At 44.3% G+C, this 24,184-nt stretch overlaps 1 protein-coding gene across 1 annotated transcript in view; it reads left to right on the forward strand.

Annotated features, from left to right (window-relative positions):
• Positions 1 to 23,740, forward strand: part of ACSBG2 (acyl-CoA synthetase bubblegum family member 2) — a 37,089-nt gene extending 13,349 nt beyond the window's left edge. The window contains exons 6-14 of the mRNA XM_040242082.1: positions 3,213 to 3,389; positions 6,431 to 6,612; positions 6,745 to 6,978; positions 12,047 to 12,264; positions 14,516 to 14,655; positions 14,745 to 14,991; positions 15,723 to 15,831; positions 23,320 to 23,421; positions 23,607 to 23,740. Of these exons, the coding sequence (XP_040098016.1) occupies positions 3,213 to 3,389; positions 6,431 to 6,612; positions 6,745 to 6,978; positions 12,047 to 12,264; positions 14,516 to 14,655; positions 14,745 to 14,991; positions 15,723 to 15,796 (1,272 nt within the window). The 3' untranslated portion in view covers positions 15,797 to 15,831; positions 23,320 to 23,421; positions 23,607 to 23,740. The remainder of the gene's footprint in view (positions 1 to 3,212; positions 3,390 to 6,430; positions 6,613 to 6,744; positions 6,979 to 12,046; positions 12,265 to 14,515; positions 14,656 to 14,744; positions 14,992 to 15,722; positions 15,832 to 23,319; positions 23,422 to 23,606) is intronic.
• Positions 23,741 to 24,184: the final 444 nt, after the last annotated feature.

Below are 24,184 nucleotides of genomic sequence, written 5' to 3' on the forward strand. Positions count from 1 at the left end.
CTTAGAGTTGCTGTGAAGGTTAAATAATGTCCCATACTGTGTCAGTTAGCTACTGCTGTGTAACAAACCATTCTAGAACTGAGCGACTTGAAACACCAACAGTGCATTATTTCTGGGTCTTAGATTTGGACCAGGGCTCAGCAGTGTCTTTTCTGCCCCACAGAGTGTCAGCTGGGGTCACTCAGCCAGTGCCCAGGCTAGGTTAACAGGTCCGAGAGGGGCTTCACTCACATGTCTCCTGGGGCTTGGGTTTCTCTGTGGCATGGAGGTAGTGAGGCTGTTGAATTTCTCAATGTGGTGCTGACTCCAAGGGCAAGCACACTGTATATAAAGGCACAGGCTGACATCTATTACGGCTCAGGGCCAGAAGCTCACATGGTGCCCTGCTCTGCAGGTCAAAACCAGCCACTGGACCAGCCCTGGGAGGGGAAGGGAAAACAGACTCTAGCTCTGAATGGAGGGGGTGGCAGAGAATTTGCCACTGTCTTTATCTTACACGTGGGCTTCCCCGGTGGCTCAGACAGTAAAGAATCTGCCTGCAATACAGGAGACCTGGGTTCAATCCCTGGGTTGGGAGAATCCCCTGGAGAAGGGACTAGTACCCACTCCAGTATTCTTGCCTGGAGAATTCCATGGACAGAGAAGCCTGGAGGGCTACAGCCCATGGGGTCGCAAAGAGTCAGACGTGACTGAGTGACTAAGTCTTCACTTAACCTACACACAGATATAAATGCTCAGAGTGATACCTGGCACACAGCCTCATCAGTGTCCCTTATCGTGACTTTCAATGCATTATTGACTGGAGACATTTTAGTACATCTTTTCTTGCCCATTACTGACTGGAGACATATCAGTACATTTTTAGACACTGATACATTTAACATCAAGTGTGAAGTTGTTAGAGCTTAAAGTTGATCAAAGTTTCATTACACAACTTACGGTTGTCATTATCATTCACGTTTTTCTCTGTTAGATTTTTGTTCCAACTTTGTGTATGTGATAAGTGCTAATTGATTACCGTAAAATCTTCAAAGATAACACATGGTGAAATTTTACACAAAGACGAATTTTTCAGTGAATTTTATGGGAATACTTTCTCTGATTGTCTGAGCAACGTACATACAAGTGTCTCAGAAGATGACAGTTCTTCAGAACATAGTTCTGATTCAGACAATATGCATGTAGACCAACAAGAAGACAAAAAGCCTTAATGATTGATTCCGATGTGGGAAGTGAAATTCACGATGCTAGAGAGGACTTTACAAGTCTGTCAGGTGTAAACCACTGAATGTAATGACCTGCAAAACAGTGTTAGTGAAATCACAGAATTGATTTTTGGCCAGCCAAAATGAAAACTCCAGCCGCAGGCGTTAGTTTCTGCAAGAATACCGCAGTCAATAACGAGTTAAAATCATCATAATCGTCATCATTTTTATAGCAAGAAGTCAAAGGTAGTCCCAGGTCCTCAACATATGTCCACAATTCAAAGTTTCCCCCGTTTTATAGAATACTAGGCCACGCTGAGATAAATAGATATAACCCCTCACAGAAACCCCAGGAGGTTAAGATGTGTCATTAACCCCTTTCACAGATGGGGAAACAGGCTCAGAGAGGGGACATGACTTGAGCAAGGATAGAGAGCAAAGAATGAGCTTGAGCCAGGTTCTGAACCCACGGGTGTTTGAACGACTGTAAATCACAGTCTGCACGCACCTAGTCCCTTTTCTCAACAAACGGGTGCTGGATTCCTTGGGCCTCTGGAGTGACAGTGCTTATGGGGGCAGAAGGAAAATCCCTCCATCCTGAGACCCAGAGAAAGACAAGGGATGAATCTTGAGGGCTCACCATGGGCCAAGGGTTTTGCATGTTTCCTTGCTCTTAAATGTCCCTTCTCTTCTTTTAAATGTCCCTTCTCAACAAAAATTCACTGGGCACCTACTATGTGCTTGGAAAATGGCTTTGGACAGAACAGACCCAATCGTGGCCCCCGGGAAGACAGACAGGGAATGAATAAAAAACCACTGAGATTGTGGCAAGTAGTACTTAGAGGATTAGACAGATGCTGGAAGCTTCGGTTTGGGGGTGAGACAGTTTCTCTAAGAGGTGACATTTAACTAGCAATTCAGCATCCAAAGAGTTATTAATAATTGTGGAGACAGTTGAAGGAAGCAGGTCCCAGGCAGTGGGAATGGCCAGTGCAAAGGCCCTGAAGCAGGACCTCGCCTGACCTGTTGGAATAACAGTGCAGAGGCCCATGTAGCTGGATTAATGACCAGTTTATGATACCATAAGAAGTGTAGATTGCTAAATTATAGATATGCTAAAACTTTACATCAAAGTATGCACTGGACAAAGAAAAACATTCATAGAGTTATAAAGCAACTACACTCCAATAAAAATTTAAAAACTTTTTAAGAAAAACATTAATATACTAATTGTTGGGGTGTTTATTCCATGGGATTAAGAGTGGTCTTTTTGTGTTTTGGACAGTGTTGGTTTCTTAATTTTATGTTGGCACAAGGAAATTCTGTGCCCATTTTACAGATGAGCAAATAGAGGTTGCAAGGGATTTTAAGCAAATAGCCCAGGGTCACTCAGCTAGTCAATGGTGGAGTCAGGATTTCTTTTGTGTGTGTGGCTGTGTTGGGTCTTAGTCATGGCATGTGGGATCTTTCATTGTGGCAAGCAGGCTCAGCAGTTGTGGTACACGGGCTTAGCTGCCCTGTGACATGGGGGCTCCTAGTTCCCTGACCAGGGATTGAACCTGATCTTCCACATTAGAAAGTGGATTCTTAACCACTGGACCACCAGGGAAGTCCCTAGAGTCAAGATTGCTTCTGAGACACTGAGTCCTTCAGATTTTCTGACTTTCCCGGTAGACGTCCTGACTCTAGGGTCTCCTTTTGGATCCTGGGGCATCTGGTAATCCCCCAAAGCTGCCCACTGTAGTTTACAGTTCATCCCAGCCTCAGGCAAGTTAGTGAACTGTGCCCCTGGTTTCCCATCTCGATGATGGGGAAGAATCACAGTTCTCAACCCCAGCGTTAAGATGAGGACTAAATGACTCAATGTTTGTAAAGAACAGGAGCAGTGCCTAGCGTTTAGGAGGTGCCTTGCATTTGTTAAAGAACTGCATTTAAACAGCCCTCAGGTGAGGAGGAGGAGGAAGTATGTCGGATCTCACTGGATCCTAAGTTCAGCTTGTGTTCTAGATCACGTGGACAGCGGGGTCGGTGGCAAGGGAATGCAACATGGCTTATGCCTCCGAAAAGCAGGAGGTGGTGGTCAGCTACCTTCCTCTCAGCCACATCGCAGCTCAGATGATGGACATCTGGGTGCCCATTAAGGTCGGGGCTTTCATCTACTTTGCTGAACCAGACGCTCTCAAGGTATCAAGGCTGAGGGCAGCCCAGATGGGTGGACGGCTCCAACAGGGCCCAAATCTGGGGGTGTGGGGTCAAGGTTAAGGGCAGCTTGGAAGGGTGGATGGCTCCATCAAGGCCCAGATCTGGTAAGCAGCGGGGTTCCTTCTCTGTCCTCAGCTAATGCTCCCCTTTAGCAGCATGTGAATTGGTTAACCACCTTCTTTTTGTTTTTATCTTTATCCAAGTCATGGTGTCCATGGTTTTTCAGGCTGTATACTGAACTACCTAAGACTAAAATGTGAATGGTACTAACGGCAGAATTTGTGTGTGTGCGTAGCGTGTTTTTTTTTTTTTAATTCAGTATTCCCAGCTCCAAAACCCTCCACAAACCAAACATTTTTGGCAGTAGAATCTGACCTGAACTGATGTGAAGCTATTTGAGTCTTCATGTTTAGCGCACTTGCTGGGAATATGCGTATCTACAGGTGTATTAATGGGTTTCTCCAGTGCCTCAGCGGTAAACTATCTGCCTGCAATGCAGGAGGCACAGTACACAGGGCTTTGGTCCTTGGGTTCAGGAGGACCCCCTGGAGAAGGAAATGGCACCCCACCCCAGCATTCTTGCCTGGAGAATCCCATGGACGGAGGAGCCTGGTAGGCCATGGTCCATTTGGTTGCAAAGAGTCAGACATGACTGAAGCAACTTAGCACTAGGAACAAAGCCATTTTAACTTGTTTTTGGCTTCAGCACACAGGATCTTAGTTCCCTGACCAGGAATCGAACTCGTGCCCCCTGCAGTGGGAGCACGGAGTCTTAACCACAGGACTGCCAGGGAATTCCCTGTCTTAACATTTTAAGGAACTGCAAGAGTGTTTTTAAAGAGGCTGTGCCATTCTACATTCCCACCAGAAGTGTATGAGAGGTCCAGTTCCTCCGTATCCTCACCAACACTTGTTACTATTTTTGTTTTTATTATTATTACCATCCTTTCACTTTTCACTTTCATGCATTGGAGGAAAAAATGGCAACCCACTCCAGTGTTCTTGCCTGGAGAATCCCAGGGTCAGGGGAGCCTGGTGGGCTGCCGTCTACGGGGTCGCACAGAGTCGGACACGACTGAAGCGACTTAGCAGCAGCAGCAGCAGCGGACGTGAAGTGGTCTCTCTCCTATTAATTTGCATCTCTCAAATGATTAAGGATGGTGAGCAACTTTTCTGGTGCTTATTGGCCAGCTGTGTATCTTCTTTGGAAATATCTCATTCACAGTTTTGCCTGTGTAAAAATTGAGTTGTACATCTTATTGTTGAATGTTGTGTTCTTCACACAAATAGTTTATCAAAGATAGGTTTTGCAAATACTTGCTCCCAGTTCTGTGGCTTGTCTTCTCATTTTCTTACTAGTGTCTTTTGAAAAGCAGAAAATGTTCACCTCTAATGAGTGTCAACTCTCCAATTTATTGATTTTTTTTTCCTTTCATGCTTCTGGTGTAATTTTTTTTTTTAATATTTGTATAGTTTTACTTTATAAAAAGTAAAAATTTATAAAAAGGTTTTCTTATAGCAGCATTTGTATTGTGAATGAAATGTGATGGAACAATGTTGCAGTGTGCATGGATTCATACTGCAAATCAGACGGAGCAGCTGCATTCCTTCCACTGGAAGGAATGTCTGTTTCAGAAAAGCAGTTTCTATAAAGTACAAAAGTCTTGAGGGGCTAATAACTTATATGAACCTTAGAAGGGCATTTTAAACTTATACCCATAGCATTGGCAAGAAATACCCACAAGAAGTCCAGGTTATCTTTACCTCAAGAAAAACTTCTTAATGAAATAAGTAAAAACTATGGTAATGAATGGTGTTTTTTGAATTACATGAACTTGTTAGTTTTTAAGAAAATCATTGCCTACCCTAAGGGCTGGAGGAGGAAATGGTAACCCACTCCAGTATTCTTGCCTGGAGAACTCCATGGACAGAGGAGCCTGGTGGGCTACAGTCCATGGGGTCACAGAGTCGGACACGACTAAGTGACTTACACATACTGTATCTAAAGTCACAGAGATTTTCTTCTCTGTGTTCTTCTGGAGGGCTTTTAGATCTGCTAACAGCTCTTACTTTTAGGTCTGTGGTCCATTTTGAGGTAATTTTTGTGTCTGGCAAGAATGCTCTAAGTTAGCTAAGCTCGCTGCTTGTTTGTCTGTCTTTGGCACTTTTATTGAGTATCAACTGATCATAAATGTAAAGATTCATCTTTAGATTTTCAGTTCTGTTTCATTGATCTTTATGTCTATCCTTACACCAAAACCTCACTGACTTTATTTTTCCAGCTTTTTGGTAGTGAGATCACCTTGTTCCTGTTTACCAGGACTCTCCCAGTTTCCTAAGTAAAAATTACCCCACATTCCAGGAACACCTCCAGTTCTGGACATATCGGGACAGTTGATCACCCTACATTATAGTCAGTTTCAAAATCAAGTAATAGTAAGTCCTCTGATTTTGTTTTTCAGAATTGCTTTGGTTATTCTAGGTCCTCTGCATTTCCATGCAGCTTGTCAGTTGGTATGAAATAGCTTGCCTATTTTTTATAGTGATGACATTGAACCTGTAGATCAATTTGAGGGAGACTCTTTCATGATACTCCACTTCATGCTTGGGCAACAGTTTTTTTAGCCACTCCCCCCACAATGGCTACGTAGCCTGTTTTCATTTTATTACAAAATGATGCACTAAGAGCGTCTCACACGTGTTTCTCTGTGTATCGGAGTCTTTTGTCCAGCTGAGTTCTATCACCCACAGAAGTGAAGTTGCCTAGCTGTATTTAAAATGTTAACAGCACTGTCATACTGACTTCCAAAAATATTCTAACAGTCTGTACTCTCCACTATGTCCCCAGGGAGAACAGGTTAAACTGATTGGCCACTGGCTAGTCAACGGGCTGGCTCCCTTGGGTCAGGAGCTCACCTTGGTCCAGAAAGCTAACAGAAAGTTCTCCTGGGCTGCCCTCAGTGGCTGAGGAGAGATGGACACCTGGGGTGCAGGTGTTGCTGACTGAGCTCTGTGTCCAGCAGGGTACCTTGGTCAACACCTTGCAAGAGGTAAAGCCTACTGCCTTCCTGGGGGTACCCCGAATTTGGGAGAAGATGCACGAGAAGATAAAGGATGCTGTTGCCACGTCTTCAAGCTTGAGGAAAAAGGTGTTTTTGTGGGCAAGGAATATTGGCTTAAAGGTCAACTCGAAAAGGATGCTAGGGTAAGTGGTGGGACCACTGGGGTCAGGCATGGAGGGCGGTGGGTGAGGGGGCTCAGCCTTCTCCAGCTGGGTCCCATCCACCCCTGTGTGGCTCTGTGGCTACAGAACCTTCCTTGGCATCCATGTTCACAGGGAACATGACCCTCCCATGAGCTACCGCATGGCAAAGGCACTTGTGTTCACCAAAATCAAGAATTCCCTTGGCCTGGATCACTGCCGCCTCTTTTTCAGTGGGGCCGCACCCCTCAACCGGGAGACTTCTGAGTTCTTTTTAAGCCTGGACATACCAATAGGCGAGGTGTACGGTATGAGTGAAAGCTCAGGACCCCACTCCATATCCACCCCGGCAAACTACAAGTTTCTAAGGTACCGGTCTCCTGGGCAGACACCTGGTCCTCTGGCAATGCTGGGTCAAAGGGGATGGAGGTGTGAGGGTTTCTGGGATATGATGAATCCTGACTTGGTGTCTCCAGCCTCCAGGCTCCAAATCTTCATGACTGTGGGAAGCCCCAGTTTGTCCGAGAGCCTGCGGACAAAGAGGGATGTCTCCCAAACATTCTATGTATGTACCCTCCCTATCTGTCACTTGTGAGCTCTGCCTCCAGATGTCCCACCTCAGGTTGATCTCCAAGATGCTTTGTTTCAAACATGTCCCCGGGCCCCTCTGGCTTCCTCCCAAGCTTAGCTCATCTTGGGCTGCAGGATGGAGCCCAGTGACACTGATGCAGTAAGAACACCAAAGGCGAGTTCCACTTGGAGTCTGGGAAACATGTTCCCTCTCGGGACCTCCTTCCCTGACCCCCTGGCCCCACCAACTGCACCATATCGCAAGTTCGAGTCTCCTCTCGTGTTTGGCCAGGTTGCATTTGGCTTTGAACTTAGTAAAATCGAAGTCTAATCTTCCAAATGTGGCAAAACCATCTCCTGCTTCTTACTTTACTCTGTACATTAGTATCCACCCCTTCCAGCACATAACTGCACCTGGGTCTGTTTTCTGTAACCCCAAATGCCCACTTGAGCTTTGTTTTTTTTTCCCCAAACCAAAGAGTAGTCCTTCCTTAAACAGGTGTTTTTTTTTTCCTTTTTTCCTGTGTAGAATTTTTTTTTTTTTAGGTTTACTTGGATGAACACATCAAACTTGTATAGCTTCTGAGTTTTTCCACACTTCTAGGAAAGTTTTTAATTGGGTCATAAGAAGAAGTCATAAGAATCCTCTTTGTACTGTTTTTTAAACTTATACTGGACTATAGTTGCTTTACAAAGTTATTTGCTGCTGTATAGCAAAGTGAATCAGTCATCTGCTGTTCAGTCACTATGTCGTGTCCAAGTCTTTGTGACCCCATGGACTGCAGCATGCCAGGCTTCCCTGTCCTTTATCATCTCCCAGAGTTTGCTCAAACTCATGTCCATTGAGTTGGTTATACCATCCAATCATCTCATCCTCTGTCGTCCCCTTCCATTCCTGCCCTCAATCTTTCCCAGCATCAGAGTCTTTTCCAATGAGTCAGCTCTTTGCATCAGGTGGCCAAAATATTGGAGCTTCAGCTTCAACATCAGTCCTTCCAGTGAACACCCAGGACTGATTTCCTTTAGAATGGACTAGTTGGACCTCCTTGCAGTCCAAGGGACTCTCAAGAGTCTTCTCCAACACCACAGTTCAAAAGCATCAATACTTCGGTGCTCAGCTTTCTTTATAGTCCAACTCTCACATCCATACATGACCACTGGAAAAACCATAGCCTTGACTAGATGGACCTTTGTTGGCAAAGTAATGTCTCTGCTTTTGAATATGCTGTCTAGGTTGGTCATAACTTTCCTTCCAAGGAGTAAGCGTCTTTTAATTTCATGGCTGCAATCACTATCTGCAGTGATTTTGGAGCCCCCAAAAATAAAGTCAGCCACTGTTTCCACTGTTTCCCCATCTATTTCCCATGAAGTGATAGGACCAGATGCCATGATCTTTGTTTTCTGAATGTTGAGCTTTAAGCCAACTTTTTCACTCTCCTCTTTCACTTTCATCAAGAGGCTCTTTCGTTCCTCTTCACTTTCTGCCATAAGGGTGCTGTCATCTGCATATCTGAGGTTATTGATATTTCTCCCAGCAATCTTGATTCCAGCTCGTGCTTCTTCCAACCCAGCGTTTCTCATGATGTACTCTGCATATAAGTTAAATAAGCAGGGTGACAATATACAGCCTTGACACACTCCTTTCCCAATTTGGAACCAGTCTGTTGTTCCACATCCAGTTCTAACTGTTGTTTCCTGACCTGCATATAGGTTTCTCAAGAGGCAAGTCAGGTGGTCTGGTATTCCCATCTCTTTCAGAATTTTCCACAATTTATTGTGATCCACACAGTCAAAGGCTTTGGCATAGTCAATAAAGCAGAAATAGATGTTTTTCTGGAACTCTCTTGCTTTTTCCATGATCCAGCAGATGTTGGCAATTTGATCTCTGGTTCTTCTGTCTTTTCTAAAGCGAGCTTGAACATCTGGAAGTTCATGGTTCACGTATTTCTGAAGCCTGGCTTGGAGAATTTTGAGCATTACTTTACTATCATGTGAGATGAGTGCAATCGTGCGGTAGTTTGAGCACTCTTTGGCATTGCCTTTCTTTGGGACTGGAATGAAAACTGACCTTTTCCAGTCCTGTGGCCACTGCTGAGTTTTCCAAATTTGCTGACATATTGAGTGCAGCAATTTCACAGCATCATCTTTTAGGATTTGAAACAGCTCAACTGGAATTCCATCACCTCCACTGTATAATCATAAGGGATTTGATTTAGGTCGTACCTGAATGGTCTAGCAGTTTTCCCTACTTTCTTCCATTTAAATCTGAATTTGGTAATAAGGAGTTCATGATCTGAGCCACAGTCAGCTCCTGGTCTTGTTTTTTGTTGACTGTATAGAGCTTCTCCATCTTTGGCTGCAAAGAATATAATCAGTCTAATTTTGATGTTGACCATCTGGTGATGTCCATGTGTAGAGTCTTCTCTTGTGTTGTTGGAAGAGGGTGTTTGCTATGACCAGTGCGTTCTCTTGGCAAAACTCTATTAGCCATTGCCCTGCTTCATTCTGTAATCCAAGGCCTAATTTGCCTGTTACACCAGGTGTTTCTTGACTTCCTACTTTTGCATTCCAGTCCCCTATAATGAAAAGGACATCTTTTGGGGGTGTTAGTTCTAAAAGGTCTTGTAGGTCTTCATAGAACTGTTTAACTTCAGCTTCTTCAGTGTTACTAGTTGGGGCATAGCCTTGGATTACAGTGATATTGAATGGTTTGCCTTGGAAATGAACAGAGATCATTCTTTTTTGAGATTGCATCCAAGTACTGCATTTCGGACTCTTTTGTTGACTGATGGCTACTCCACTTCTTCTAAGGGATTCCTGACCGCTGTAGTAGATATAATGGTCATCTGAGTTAAATTCACCCATTCCAGTCCATCTTAGTTCGCTGATTCCTAGAATGTCAACATTCATATGGGAAAACCATAGCTTTGACTATATGAACCTTTGTTGGCAGAGTGATGTCTCTGCTCTCTAATGCGATGTCTAGGTTTGTCATAGCTTTCCTCCCAAGGGGCAAGCATCTTTTAATTTCATGGCTGCAGTGATTTTGGAGCCCAAGAACATAAAATCTGTCACTATTTCCACTTACACTTTTTCCCCTTCTATTTGCCATGAAGTGATGTGACCAGATGTCATGATCTTAGTGTTCTGAATGTTGAGTTTTAGGCCAACATTCACCCTCATCAAGAGGCTCCTTAGTTCCTCTTTACTTTCTGCCATGAGAGTGGTATCATCTGCATATAGGAGGTTGTTGACATTTCTCCCAGCAATCTTGATTCCAGCTTGTGATTCCTCCAGCCTGGCATTTTGCATGATGTACTCTGCATGTATGTTAAATAAGCAGAGTAACAATATAAAGCCTTGTCATACTCCTTTCCCAATTTTGAACCAGTCGGTTGTTCCATGTCCTGTTGCTTCTTGACCCACATACAGTTTTCTCAAGAGACAGGTAAGGTGGTCTGGCATTCCCATCTCTTTAACTATGTTCCAGTTTGTTGTGATCCACACAGTCAAAGGCTTTTGTGTAGTCAATGAAGCAGAAGTAGATATTTTTCTGGCATTCTGTTGCTTTTTCTATGATCCAACAGATGGTGGCAATTTGATCTCTGGTTCCTCTGCCTTTTCTAAACCCAGCTTGTACTTCGGGAAGTTCTTGGTCGTGTGTGTGTGTGTGTGTGCTCTTTTTGGATTTCCTTCCCATTTAGGTCACCACAACACTGAGTAGCATTCCCTGTGCTCTACAGGAGATTCTCATTAGTTATCTGTCTTACACATTGTAGTGTATACATGTCAATCCCAATCTCCCAATTTATCCCACCCTGCCTTTCCCCCGTGGGGTCAATACATTTGTTCTCTCTGTCTGTTCACCTGTACCCTTTTTCCAGAGCTCACATTTATGCATTCATATACATTTTAAGCATCTCAAGCCTGCCTTCTTTTTCCACTTGCTGACTAAGGAAGTTTCTACACTTTGCCCTAAAACCACCGACCCTTCTAACTGCCAATAGAAGATATCTGAGCCAGGCAGAAAGAAAATACTTCCTTCTCTGCATCCTAAGACCACCCTCCCAAGTGGTATCACTAGCGAAAGGAATTTCATGAAAATCCAGATTTCATTAGCGCTCTGTCCTGTGGAAGTAACTATAAAGAGACTTTGGCTGGTCATTTTACCTAAAATCAGCTGTGCTGGTCACTGCATTCAGGGCGACATTGCTGTTTCCTAGAGAGGGTTTTGTTGCTGGGGTTGGTTGGTTTTCTTTTTTTTTTTTGCCACTCCATGTGACTTGCGGGATCTTAGTTCCCCGATCAGGGATGGAACCCAGACCCTCGGCAGGGAAAACATGGAGTCCCAAGCACTTGGCCACTGGGGAATCCCGTTGTTGTTTTTAAGCTGGGAAGTCTTTCTGCCATGTACGTGAACATAAAACCAACCTACAACTCCACTGGGCTTCCCAGTTCACCAGTGAAAATGTCACAGTTGTGTCTGACTCTTTGTGACCCCATGGACTGTAGCCCATCAGGCTCCTCTGTCCATGGGATTTCCCAGGCAGAAATACTGGAGTGGGTTGCCATTTCCTTCTCCAGGGATCTTCCTGACCCAGGGATCAAACTCAGTCTCCTGCATCGCAGGCAGATTCTTTACCACTGAGCCACCAGGGAAGCCCAGTTCACCAGGTTTTTGGGAATTTGACTCCCTTGGTGGGACCAGCCCTCTCTCCACTCAGCCAACAGTCACAAGCACCCACTGGGACCTGGGGAGGATGCAGCGGCAGCTCCGGGCCAGGCCAGCTGAGCTGGTGGTCAGGAACCAGGTGACCTCGGCCCCTGCCCCTGAGCCTCAGTCTTCCTCCCTCCTGTCCCCTGGCAGTTCTGGCAAAGTTGTGACAGGGTGTAAGAACATGCTGTACCAGCCGAGCAAGGATGGCGTGGGGGAAGTCTGCCTCTGGGGCCGGCATGTCTTCATGGGCTACCTGGAGCAGGAGGACGCGACCAGGGAGGCCATTGACGAGGAGGGCTGGCTCCACTCCGGGGACCTGGGCCGCATGGACAACCAGGGCTTCCTCTTTATCACCGGCCGCATCAAAGGTACTGGGCCTGGGTTCCCAGGGGCCTCCAGCGAGCAGGCCAGCCTTGAACACTGAAGGCTCTGCCTTTCCACCTTTCATGGGAATGGGTGCTCACACAGATGTACAGGGACACCCCAGCCCATGCACTATCCAGCCCAGTGCTATCCCCGTGCCCAGCATTTGGCCCTCAGCAAGATGGAGCCAGAAAAGAAGCCTATACTGGGCCTCAAACCTCTGTTCCCTCCCCTGTCATTTACAGATAACAGTAACTACAGAGTCACCGTGATTAAATGAAATGATACAGAACAGGGATCAATCAACTCTTCCCATAAAGTTGGTCACTGTTTTAGTCACTAACTCATGTCTCTTTTGTGACCCCATGGACAGTAGCCCAACAAGCTCCTCTGTCCATGGGGTTCTTTGGGCAAGAATACTGGAGTGGGTTGCCATTTCCTTCTCCAGGGGATCTTCCTGAGCCAGGGACAGAGCCTATGTCTCCTTCTCCTGCACTGGCAGGGAGATTCTATGCCACTGAGCCACCAGGGAAGCCCTAAAGGGCCCATGTATAGATATTCTGGATTTGCGGGAGACAGGGTCTCTGACATAGCTGCTCCACGTGACTGCTGTGGGACAAAAGTAGCTACAGTTGATGTCCAGACCTGTGGTCGTGGCCATGCACCAATACAAATGTCAGGATTTTCACGTGTCACCAATATTGTTCTCTGGATTTCCTTCCAACCGTTTAAAAATGTAAAAAGTTTTTAGCTCGAGGCCTTACAAAAACAGGCAGAAGGAGCACTGTGGAATTTAGCCCACAACCTCTGATGTAGAGCATTTGGCATGAAGCCTGACATAGGCTGTAACTGTTCAGTAAGAGGGCTATGTTACCATTATTTCTGTGATGAGCAACAGAAAACCCTTCTTAAACAGGTTTGAGTGGAAAAGTAAAGCTGCTGGCTCAAACTGTAAAGTCCAAAAGTGCGTGCTTCGGGCATGGCTGGATCCAGATCTCTTTATCCTGTGACCAAGGTCCCCTCTGTATTTACCCCATTCTTGTTTATTTATTCATTCATTTCTTTGTCTGCATCTGGTCTTAGTTGAGGCATGCGGGCTCTTTGTCACGTGGGCTCAGTAGTTGTGGCTCAAGGGTTTGGTTGCCGCACGGCATGTGGGGGTCTTAAGTCCCTGACCAGGGATTGAACCCACATCCCCTGTATGGGAAGCTAGATTCTTAACCACTGGACCACTAGGGAGCTCCCTGATGCCATTCTTGAGGAGGCTTTTCCAACTTGATGACAAGACGGCTGCCAACAGTCTAGGCTCATCGTAACACCCAAAGGTTGAGGAAGAGTGTACTTACTCCCAACAGCGTCAGCAAGTTTTATGTCTGATTCTCACTGGATCTTCCTGGTCAGTATCCCATCTCAGAATGAATCACTGTAGAGGACGGAATACACTGACTGGCCCGATGTGGTCACAGGCTCACCCCAGCAGCCCACCCCTTCCCCAGACCACACAGAGATGGCGGGTAGTTCTCTAAAGAAACTCGAAGGACGGAGGAGTCACTGGGCAGACGATATCACAGATGTCCATCAGGGGCCCAAACGGATCATTCCTAGCGCTACAAGGACCTCAGCGGAGGTGACTGCAAGATCACAGGGTGGAATGGAGAGAGTCTGGGTGGGTGGGACAGGAAGCAAGGGCCCCAGGATGGAGGAACAAGTGAAGACTGCGTCTGGGGCAGGAGGAGGAGCTCCTGAAGGATTTGAGGCAGGGGAAGACAGCGGCACAATCCTTTAGGAGCCTGCCGAAACTAGGGAGGCACCACGCACCCCCAGGAGGAGCCTGGACTTGGGATCTTTGAGAGCTGCCAGACAATGAGAACAGCAGGAGACAGAGGGTCAGGGCATGGTCAGAAGCGCTTGACTATTCTCCAGGCAAGGGCACACTGGAGGGCCTGGACCAGGGCACAGGGGACCGAGGAACAGGCCAGGAGTGGACAAGATGCTGTCCAAGTGGGATACTCAGGATGTGGATGCTCAATGGGAATCTGAAGAAGATGGGGGAGGAGGGGCAGAAGGACTCTGGGTCTGGGGCTTGGAAGAGGACATGGAGAGCACCCTGGCCAAGGGCAGGGGTGCTCCTCTGCTTCTGGGGTTTTTCGGGGGAGAGGTGGTTGCTGCTGACACCTGGGCCCCTCCGATCTGCAAAGGCGTGGGGCCTCTGGGCTGTCCTGGTTGGACCCACCCCCCCGTCATGCCTCGTTTCAGAAATCATCATCACAGCCGGTGGCGAGAATGTGGCCCCTCTTCCCATCGAGAACCTGGTTAAGGAGACAATCCCCATCATTAGTAATGCCATGTTGGTGGGCGACAAGGCCAAGTTCCTGAGCATCCTCCTGACACTGAAGGTAACATGGGTTTTCCAGCAGGTGGGAAGCCGCATCTTGGTCCCTGGGGATGGATGCTAGGGGTTGTGACAGGGGTGTCGCGGGGGCAGTGCGAGGTCGACAAAATGACCGGAGAGCCACTGGACTTGCTGAACTGGGAGGCGATCAAGTTCTGCCGGGATGTGGGCAGCCAGGCGACCACGGTGTCTGAGATCCTGGACTTGCGAGATCCCATGGTCTACGCGGCCATCCAGAAAGGCATCATTGCTGTCAACCAAAAAGCCATCTCCAACGCACAGAAGATTCAGAAGTGGGTCATCTTGGAGAAGGACTTTTCCATCAGTGGCGGAGAGCTAGGTGAGTGGCCTGGAGAGCTTCGACACTTGGAGGCTGGTCTCCTGATGGTGTCCAGGGCCCTGTGGGCGCTGAGGAGACATGTCTTATTCTGGGATTCAGAGGGTCTGTGGGACCAGCTGCCGACCGAGGGGTGGCTACCTGGAGGGAGATGGTGTCCACCTTCCCCCGATCCCACCCCCAGCAGTTGCAGACTCTGATGTGTCAGGGAGGCGAGAAGACTGGGCAGTGTAGCAGGTGTGACAGTGGGCTAGACGGGTGATGGGTCAGGGGTCAGACAGCAAGCTGCTTTGGCCAGAAGGATCTGGGAAGCCTGCTCTCAGGAAGTGGTCCTTAGGGTAAGACTCAGAGGATGAAAAGGAGCCTTTTGGGCAAACAATTGAAGGGGAATGATATTCCTGGCTGAGGGAGCAGCAGGTATAGTGGCCCTCAGGCAGGACGGTGCCTGGAGAGTCGTGGGAACAACTGGGAGGCCTGTGAAGTCAGGGTGGAGAGAGGTCACGTTCAGCTGTAGTAAGGAGTTGAGATTTTATTCCCAGAAAGGGAGCTGTGTGTGTGTAAAGCAGTCTCCTTTGCCATCCCTTAAGATGGCAAAGGCAGTGCCCCAGGAAGATGAGGGCATGGCCAGGCACCAGCCCAGCCCCAGCCACGAGATCCTGCCGCCTGGTCACACCCAGGGTACACAGACTCTTATTTCACCCCCACATCTGAACCGGTTTTTGCTTTCTGGGCAGGTCCGACGACAAAGATTAAACGACATTTCATCCTCCAGAAATACAAAAGGCAGATCTACAGCATCTACCAGTGACGACTTTGGCGGAGCGGGTCCTGGCTGCCCTGATGGTGAGACTGGCTTGGCGGGCTGGGCCACAGATGAGTCCAACACAGGTGGTCTCCACACGTGCACACATGCCGTGGGCTCTGGATGGTGTCTGCCCTCCACTCACCCTCCACCTGGGTCCCAGTGGGGCACGCCTACTCCTTCCTGCCTGGCTGTCACCTCTGTTAGCTGTTCTTCCTGCCTTTTCCACTTGTCTGGTAGAGGGAGCCAGGCAGTCTTCGCATCCCAAACCAGAGCCCAAATGTGAAATGCCCAAATGTTTCCTGGTGGCTTCTCTGTAGAAGCCCTTTTGTCAGAAACTATTGTGGGAGGCAGGTGGGGGGAGTTCTACTGGCCGGAAACCCAAGGAATGAGGTGTGACGGCCCATCCCAGCAGTGGCATGCAGGCCTAATTTTTTGGGCTGTGCTGGATCTTTGTTGGTGCCGAGGGTTTTCCTAGTTGCAGTGCTTGGGCTTCTCTTGTTGCAGAGCATGGGCTCTAGAGTGTGGGCTCAGCAGGGCGGGGGGACAGGCTTACTTGCTTGGTGGCATGTGGAATCTTCGGGGACAAGGGGTTGAACCTGTGTCCCTGGCATTGCAAGGTGGATTCATAACCAGTGGACCACCAGGGAAGTGAGGGACAGAGACTTGAACTTTTCCCACTACCCCCTGCACCCTCCCTTTCCCCAAAGTCTTTCTCACAAGGAGCCTCCACGATGCCAGGAGTCACAGGTAGGGTTTTAGAAACCCAGCACGACAGACGGTGTGGGCAGAGAGGTGGACACATCTTCTGCTGTCCCAAGACCTACCTATAATTCTCTCGTGGTCAAACCCTTCTGCTCGGATGCCCTGTGCTGGTTTCCCAGGACTGCCACAGAAGACAGTTCTGCAGGCCCAGGGCTTAAACAAGAATCTTTCCTCAGGGTCCTGAATGCTGGAAGTCTCCCCACAGTCAAGGCTGGTTGGCTCGGCTGGCTCCTTCTGAAGCCCTTCTCCTTGGTTTGTGTGTGCGTGCTAAATCGCTTCAGTGCAGGTCTAGAAATCAGCATACTATTGGAGGGCAGCCTGGACAGGTGAGGTAACTGTGACTCCCAGCGAGGGAAAGGACTCTGACAGCAGTGACTCAAGAAAAACTATTATTCTTATGTTTTGACTTGTTCTGTAGAGTCTTTTGGAATTTTTTTGTTTTGTTTTGTTTTTTTCCTACCCCAGCCCGTTGCAGATGTTGACTTTATTGGCACTATGAAATCTAATTAAGCTTTTTTTTTTTTTCAGTCACACTTTTTATTGTTGTTATAAACCTCTGCCTCTATGTTGGGCTTTTGCAGTTCTGTGGAGTTTTCTTTCTTCTTTTCTTTTTTCTTTAATTTTAATTTTTTATTTTAAAAAATCTATTATTATTTATTCCTTTGTTTGCGTTTCCTACTGTTCTTTCCCCCTTGCAGTTAATCTTTAATATATACAAATCTTTATCTACCTCTATTTAACTTTGCATATCTATTCTTTCTTTCCTTTCCTCTCAACATATTTGTTAGTTTTGTTTTCATTGCTTCATTCCCCACTTGGCACCTTGCTTTAGTTTTGTTTTCCAGTTTGTGCTTTAGTTAGTTTTGTTCTTAACTGGTAAATGTGATTTTTGATTTCTTTGTTTGCTGGATCAATCTATTGTACTTTATTTTTGTTGGACTGTTTTGATTTTGCTAATGGGTATATATGTATATGCATATATTCCACTATTTTAATTATTATTTGCCTGGTTTTGTAACTACCATTTGTCTGGGTTTCATCTTTGGTTTCTCATTTCTGGGTATTTGTTTTAATCTCACTTAATGCCATAACAAACCACTTGTGGAATCTTCATTCCTGACCAGAGATCAAGCTCTGAGCCTTTGGAGTGGGAGCAGTGACTCCAAGACCCTAGACCCTAAGTATCAAATAGTGAGAACTCACACAAAGGAAACCACTTGAATGCAAGACCTGGCATCACTCAACCACCAGTAGCATCCTGTGCAGGACGCCTCATCTAAACAACAAAACAAAAATACAAACCCAATCATCAGCAGACAGGATCACCACCTCATTCAGCCTTGCCCATCAGAGGGAAAACAAACAAACAAACAAAAACTCAGCACAAATCTCACCCTATACTAAGCTTACACAAACCACTGGACCACCTTGGGAGGGCAGAAACCCAAAGGAAGAGAGAATTTAACCTTGAAGACTGGGAAAAGGAGACCTCAAACACAGTAAGTTAAAAAAAAAGAAAAGACAGAGAAATACTACACAAATGAAGGAACAAACTAGAAACACAAATGTCCAAATAAATGAAGAGGAAATAGGCAAACTACCTGAAAAAGAATTCAGAATAATGATAGTAAAGATGATCAAAAACCTTGAAAACAGAATGGAGAAAATGCAAGAATCAATTAACAAAGACCTAGAAGAATTAAAGAATAAACATACAGAGACAAACAACACAATTACTGAAATTAAAAATACTCTGGAAGGAAAAGCAGAATATCTGAAGCAGAAGAATGAATCCGTGAGCTGGAAGATAAAATGATGGAAATAGCTTCTGAAGAGCAGAATAAAGTAAAAAGAATGAAAATAACTAAGGGTAGTCTCAGAAACCTCTGGAACAATATCAAACGCAGCAACAATCGAATTATAGGGGTCCCAGAAGAAAAGAAAAAGAAAGGATATGAGAAAATATTTGAAGGGATTATAGCTGAAAATTTCCCCAACATGGAAAAGGAAATAAAAGTCCAAGAGGCACAAAGAGTCCCATAGAGGATAAACCCAAGGAGAACCATACCAAGACACATACCAATCAAACTAACAACGACTAAAAGAAAGAATATTAAAAGCCACAAGGGAAAAGCAACAAGTAACATACAAGAGAAAGCCCATACGCTTAACAGCTGATCTTTCAGCAGAAACTCTGCAGGCCAGAAGGGATGGCAGGATATATTTAAAGTACTGAAAGGGAAAAATCTACAACCAAGATTATTGTACCTGGAAAGGATCTCATTCAAAATTGATGGAGAAATCAAAAGCTTTTCAGACAAGCAAAAGTCAAGAGAATTCAGTACCATCAAACCAGTTTTACAACAAATGTTAAAGGGACTTATATAGTCAAGAAATACAAAAGAAGAAAAAAGATCTACAAAATCAACCCCAAACAATTAAGAAAATGGCAATAGGAACATATATATCAATAATTACTTTAAATGTAAACAGATTTAATGCTCCAACCAAAAGCCACAGACTGGCTGAATGGATTCAAAAACAAGACCCATATATATGCTGTGTACAAGAAACCCACTTCAGACCTGAAGACACATATAGACTGAAAGTGAGAGGATGGAAAAATACATTCCATGCAAATGGGAAGCAAAAGAAAGCTTGAGTAGCAGTCCTCATATCAGACAAAATAGACCTTAAAATAAAGAAGATACAAGATATAAGGCAGGACACTACATAATGATCAAGGGATCAATCCAACTGGAAGACATAACAATTGTAAATATCTATGCACCCAACATAGGATCACCTCAATACATAAGACAAACACCAACAGACACAAAAGGAGAAACTGATAGTAACACAATAATAGTAGGAAACTTTAACACCCCACTTACACCAATGGACTGATCATCAAAACAGAAAATTAATAAGGAAACACAAGTCTTAAATGATACACTAGATGAGTTGGATCTCATTGATATCTTCAGGAGATTCCATCCAAATACAGAAGAATACAACTTCTTCTCAAGTGCACATGGAACATTCTCCAGGATAGACCACATTCTGAGTCACAAATCAAACTTCAGTAAATTTAAGAAAACTGAAATTTATCAAGCATCTTCTTTGACCACAACACCATGAGATTAGATATCAATTACAGCAACAACAACAAAACTGTAAAAAACACAAACACATGGAGATTAAACAATACGTTTCTAAATAACCAACAGGTTACTGAAGAAATAAAAAATTTTCTAGAAACAAATGACAATGAAAACATGACAACTCAAAACCTATGAGATGCAGCAAAAGCAGTTCTAAGAGGGAAGTTTATAGCAGCACAATCCTACCTCAAGAAACAAGAAAAACAGCGAATAGACAACCTAGCTTTACACCTAAAACAACTGGAAAAAGAAGAACAAAAAAAGCCCAAAATTAGAAGGAAAGAAATAATAAAGATCAGAGCAGAAACAAATGAAAAAGAAACGAAAGAAACAATAGTAAAGATGAATAAAACTAAAAGCTGGTTCTTTGAGAAGATAAACTAAATGGACAAACCTTTAGCCAGACTCATCAAGAAAAAAAGAGAGAAGCATCAAGTCAACAAAATTAGAAATGAAAAAGGAGACGTTACAACCGACAATGCAGAAATACAAAGGATCATAAGAGACTATTATGGCAACAACTATGTGGCAATCAAATGGATAACCTGGAAGAACTGGACAGATTCTTAGAAAAGTTCAATCTTCCAAGACTGACCAGGAAGAAATATAAATTATGAACAACCCAATTACAGCACTGAAATTGAAACTGTGATCAAAAATCTCCCAAAAAGCAAAAGCCCATGACCAGATGGCTTCATGGGAGAACTGTATCAAACATTTAGAGAAAAGCTAATGTCTATCCTTCTAAAACTTTTTCAAATAATTGCAGAGGAAGGAACACTTCCCAACTCATTCTACAAGGCCACCATCACCCTGATACCAAAACCAGACAAAGACAACACACACAAAAAAGAAAATTATAGGCCAATATCACTGATGAACATAGATACAGAAATCCTCAACAAAATTTTAGCAAACAATTCAGCAACACATCAAAAAGCTCACACACCATGATCAAATTGGGTTTATTCCAGGGATGCAAGGATTCTTCAATATATGCAAATCAATCAATGTGATACATATTAACAAACTGAAAGATAAAAACCACATGATCATTTCAATAGATGCAGAAAAAGCCTTCGACAAAATTCAGCACCCATTTATGATTAAAATTCTTCAAAAACTGGGCATAGAAGGAACCTACCTTAACATAGTAAAGGCCATATATAATAAGCCCACAGCAAAAATTATTCTCAATGGTGAAAAACTGAAAGCATTCTCCCTAAGATCAGGAACAAGACAACCGTGTCCACTTTCACCACTATTATTCAACACAGTTTTGGAAATCCTAGCTACATCAATCAGAGAAGAAAAAGAAATAAAAGGAATCCAGATTGGAAAAGAAGTAAAGGTCTCACTGTTTGCAGATGAGATGATACTGTACATAGAAAACCCTAAAGATAGTACCAGAAAATTATTAGAGCTAATCAGTGAATTTAGCAAAGTTGCAGGATACAAAGTCAACACACAGAAATCACTTGTATTTCTATATACTAACAGTGAAAAATCAAAAAGAGAAATTAAGGAATCAATCCCATTCACCATTGCAACAAAAGGAATAAAACATCTAGGAATAAACTTACCTAAGGAGACAAAAGAACCGTACAAAGAAAATTATAAGACACTGATGAAAGAAATCAAAGATGACATAAAAAGATGGAGAGATATTCCATGTTCCTGGGTAGGAAGAATCAATATTGTGAAAATGACTATACTACCAAACTCAATCTACAAATTCAGTGTGATCCCTATCAAATTACCAATGGCATTTTCCACAGAACTAGAACAAAAAATTTCACAATTCGTATGGAAACACAAAAGACCCTGAATAACCAAAGCAGTCTTGAGAAAGAGTGGAGCTAGAGGAATCAACCTTCCTGACTTCAGATTATACTGCAAAGCTACAGTCATCAAGACAGTATGGTTCTGGCACAAAAATAGAAATATAGACCAATGGAACAAGATAGAAAGCCCAGAAATAAACTCATGCCCCAGGTACCTTATTTTTGACAAAGGAGGCAAGAATATACAATAGGGCAAAGACAGCCTCTTCAATAAATGGTGCTGGGAAAACTGGACAGCTACATGTAAAAGAATGAAATTAAAATACTTCCTAACACCATACACAAAGATACACTAAAAATGGATTAAAGAGCTAAATTTAAGACCAGAAACTATAAAACTCAAAGGCAGAACACTCGATGACATAAATCAAAGCAAGATACTCTATGACCCACCTCCTAGAGTAATGGAAATAAAAACAAAAGTAACAAGTGAGACCTGATTAAACTTAAAAGCTTTTGCACAGCAAAGGAAACTATAAGCAAGGTGAAAAGACAGACTTCAGAATGGGAGAAAATAATAGCAAATGAAACAATTGACAAAGGATTAATTTCCAAAATATACAAGCAGCTCATGCAACTCAATACCAGAAAAACAAACAACCCAATCAAAAAGTGGGGAAAAAACCTAAACAGACATTTCTCCAAAGAAGACATACAGATGGCTAACAACACATGAAAAGATGCTCAACATCTCTCATTATTAGAGAAATGCAAATCAAAACTCAGTGAGGTATAACCTCACACTGGTCAGAATGGCCATCATCAAAAAGTCTACAAACAATAAATGCTTGAGAGGGTGTGGAGAAAAGGGAACCCTCCTACACTGTTAGTGGGAATGTAAACTGATACAGCCACTATGGAAGACTGTATGGAGATTCCTGAAAAAACTAGGAATAAAACCACCACATGATCCAGCAATCCTACTCCAGGCATATACCCTAAGGAAACCAAGATTGAAAGACACACGCATCCCATTGTTCATTGCAGCACTATTTACAATAGCTAGAACATGGAAGCAACCAAATGTCCATCAACAGATGAATGGATAAAGGAGTTGTGGTACATACACACAATGGAATATTACCCAGCCATAAAAAGGAACGCATTTGAGTTAGTTCTAATGAGGTGGATGAACCTAGAGTCTATTATACAGAGTGAAGTAAGTCAGAAAGAGAAAGATAAATATCATATTCTAACACATATATATGGAATCTAGAAAAATGGTACTGAAGAATTTATTTACAGGGCAGCAATGGAGAAACAGACATAGAGAATAGATTTATGCACTTGGGGAGAGGAGAGGAAAGGGTGAGATGTATGGAGAGAATAACATGAAAACTTACATTACCATATGTAAAACAGATAGCCAACGGGAATTTGCTGTATGTTTCAAGAAACTCAAACAGGGGTTCTGTATAAACCTAGAGGGGTGGGATGGGGAGGAAGATAGGAGGGAGTTTCAAAAGGGAGGGGATATATGTATACCTATGGCTGATTCATATTGAGGTTTGACAGAAAACAAGAAAATTCTGTAAAGCAACTATCCTTCAATTAAAAAATAAATATATTTTTTAAAAAGGTAAATATCAAGTTCAAGTCCACTGGAGAGGAATTCAATTTTTTTCTTAATTTCTAAGTGGATCTGTTTATTCTGGAACAGCTCTATCTTACAGTCCTCGGGTGGAGGGGTATCAGGGAATGAACACACATATACCAAGGGTCCCCACGTGAGAACTTATCTTTCTCCTCTCTCCAGCCTGCAAGAGGAAGACCCCATTACAGGGACTTGAGTCTCTTGTGTTATTAAGAAGCAACATTCCCTGGGCGTCAGTCTCTTTGTCATCTGCCTGTGGAAGAGGTAAACACTCTTGGGCCGGCCATACCTCTTGAAGCGACAAGGTCAGCATAGACCTTGGAATTCCTACAAGCCTTCTGGGCGTGAGCCTGGGGAAACTGATGAGGGTGGCCCTGAAGAATTGCCTGTTCAGAAGAAAGATCTGACCTGGTAGGTTTCAACTGTTTTTTTTTTTTTTCCCTCCCCAGAGGACTGGCAGAGACACCAGAGAAGAAAAGCCCAGTTTGAAGAAGAAACCAGGCCCCCAAACCCACTCATCTTCCTGGAAGCAACTTAGAAACCTGTCCAATGAGTTCTGACAATAAAGCTCTCTGGTGCCCCATGTCTTGATTTTTGGCCAGATGTGGACAGCTTGTCCTTTGTCACAGAGCTCAGATTCTGGGTTCAGATTCTGACTGGCTGTGTGAGCTCACATGTCTGAGTCTTGGGAGAGGGTGAGCGCAGGCTAAGTCGCTTCAGTCGTGTCCGACTCTTTGCAACCCTATAGACTGTAGCCTCCCAGGCTCCTCTGTCCACGGGACTTTTCCAGGCCAGAACACTGGATAATTTCCTCCTCCAGGGGATCTTCCCAACCTAGGGATCAAACCTGCATCTCCTGCACTGGCAGGCGAGTTCCTTACTGCTGAGCTACTAGGGAAGTCCCAATAACTGTGATTTTTTATGAATTCCATCTTCTGGGAAAGATGAGTCTGCTGTTGTCATAAGATGTGAGATAGCAGCAGCTTGAAAGAAAATAGAACCTTCTTCCTCTCTCATCCAATAGTCC

The sequence above is a fragment of the Oryx dammah genome, unplaced genomic scaffold (assembly GCF_014754425.2).
Source record: "Oryx dammah isolate SB20612 unplaced genomic scaffold, SCBI_Odam_1.1 HiC_scaffold_5, whole genome shotgun sequence".
Lineage (NCBI taxonomy): Eukaryota > Metazoa > Chordata > Mammalia > Artiodactyla > Bovidae > Oryx > Oryx dammah.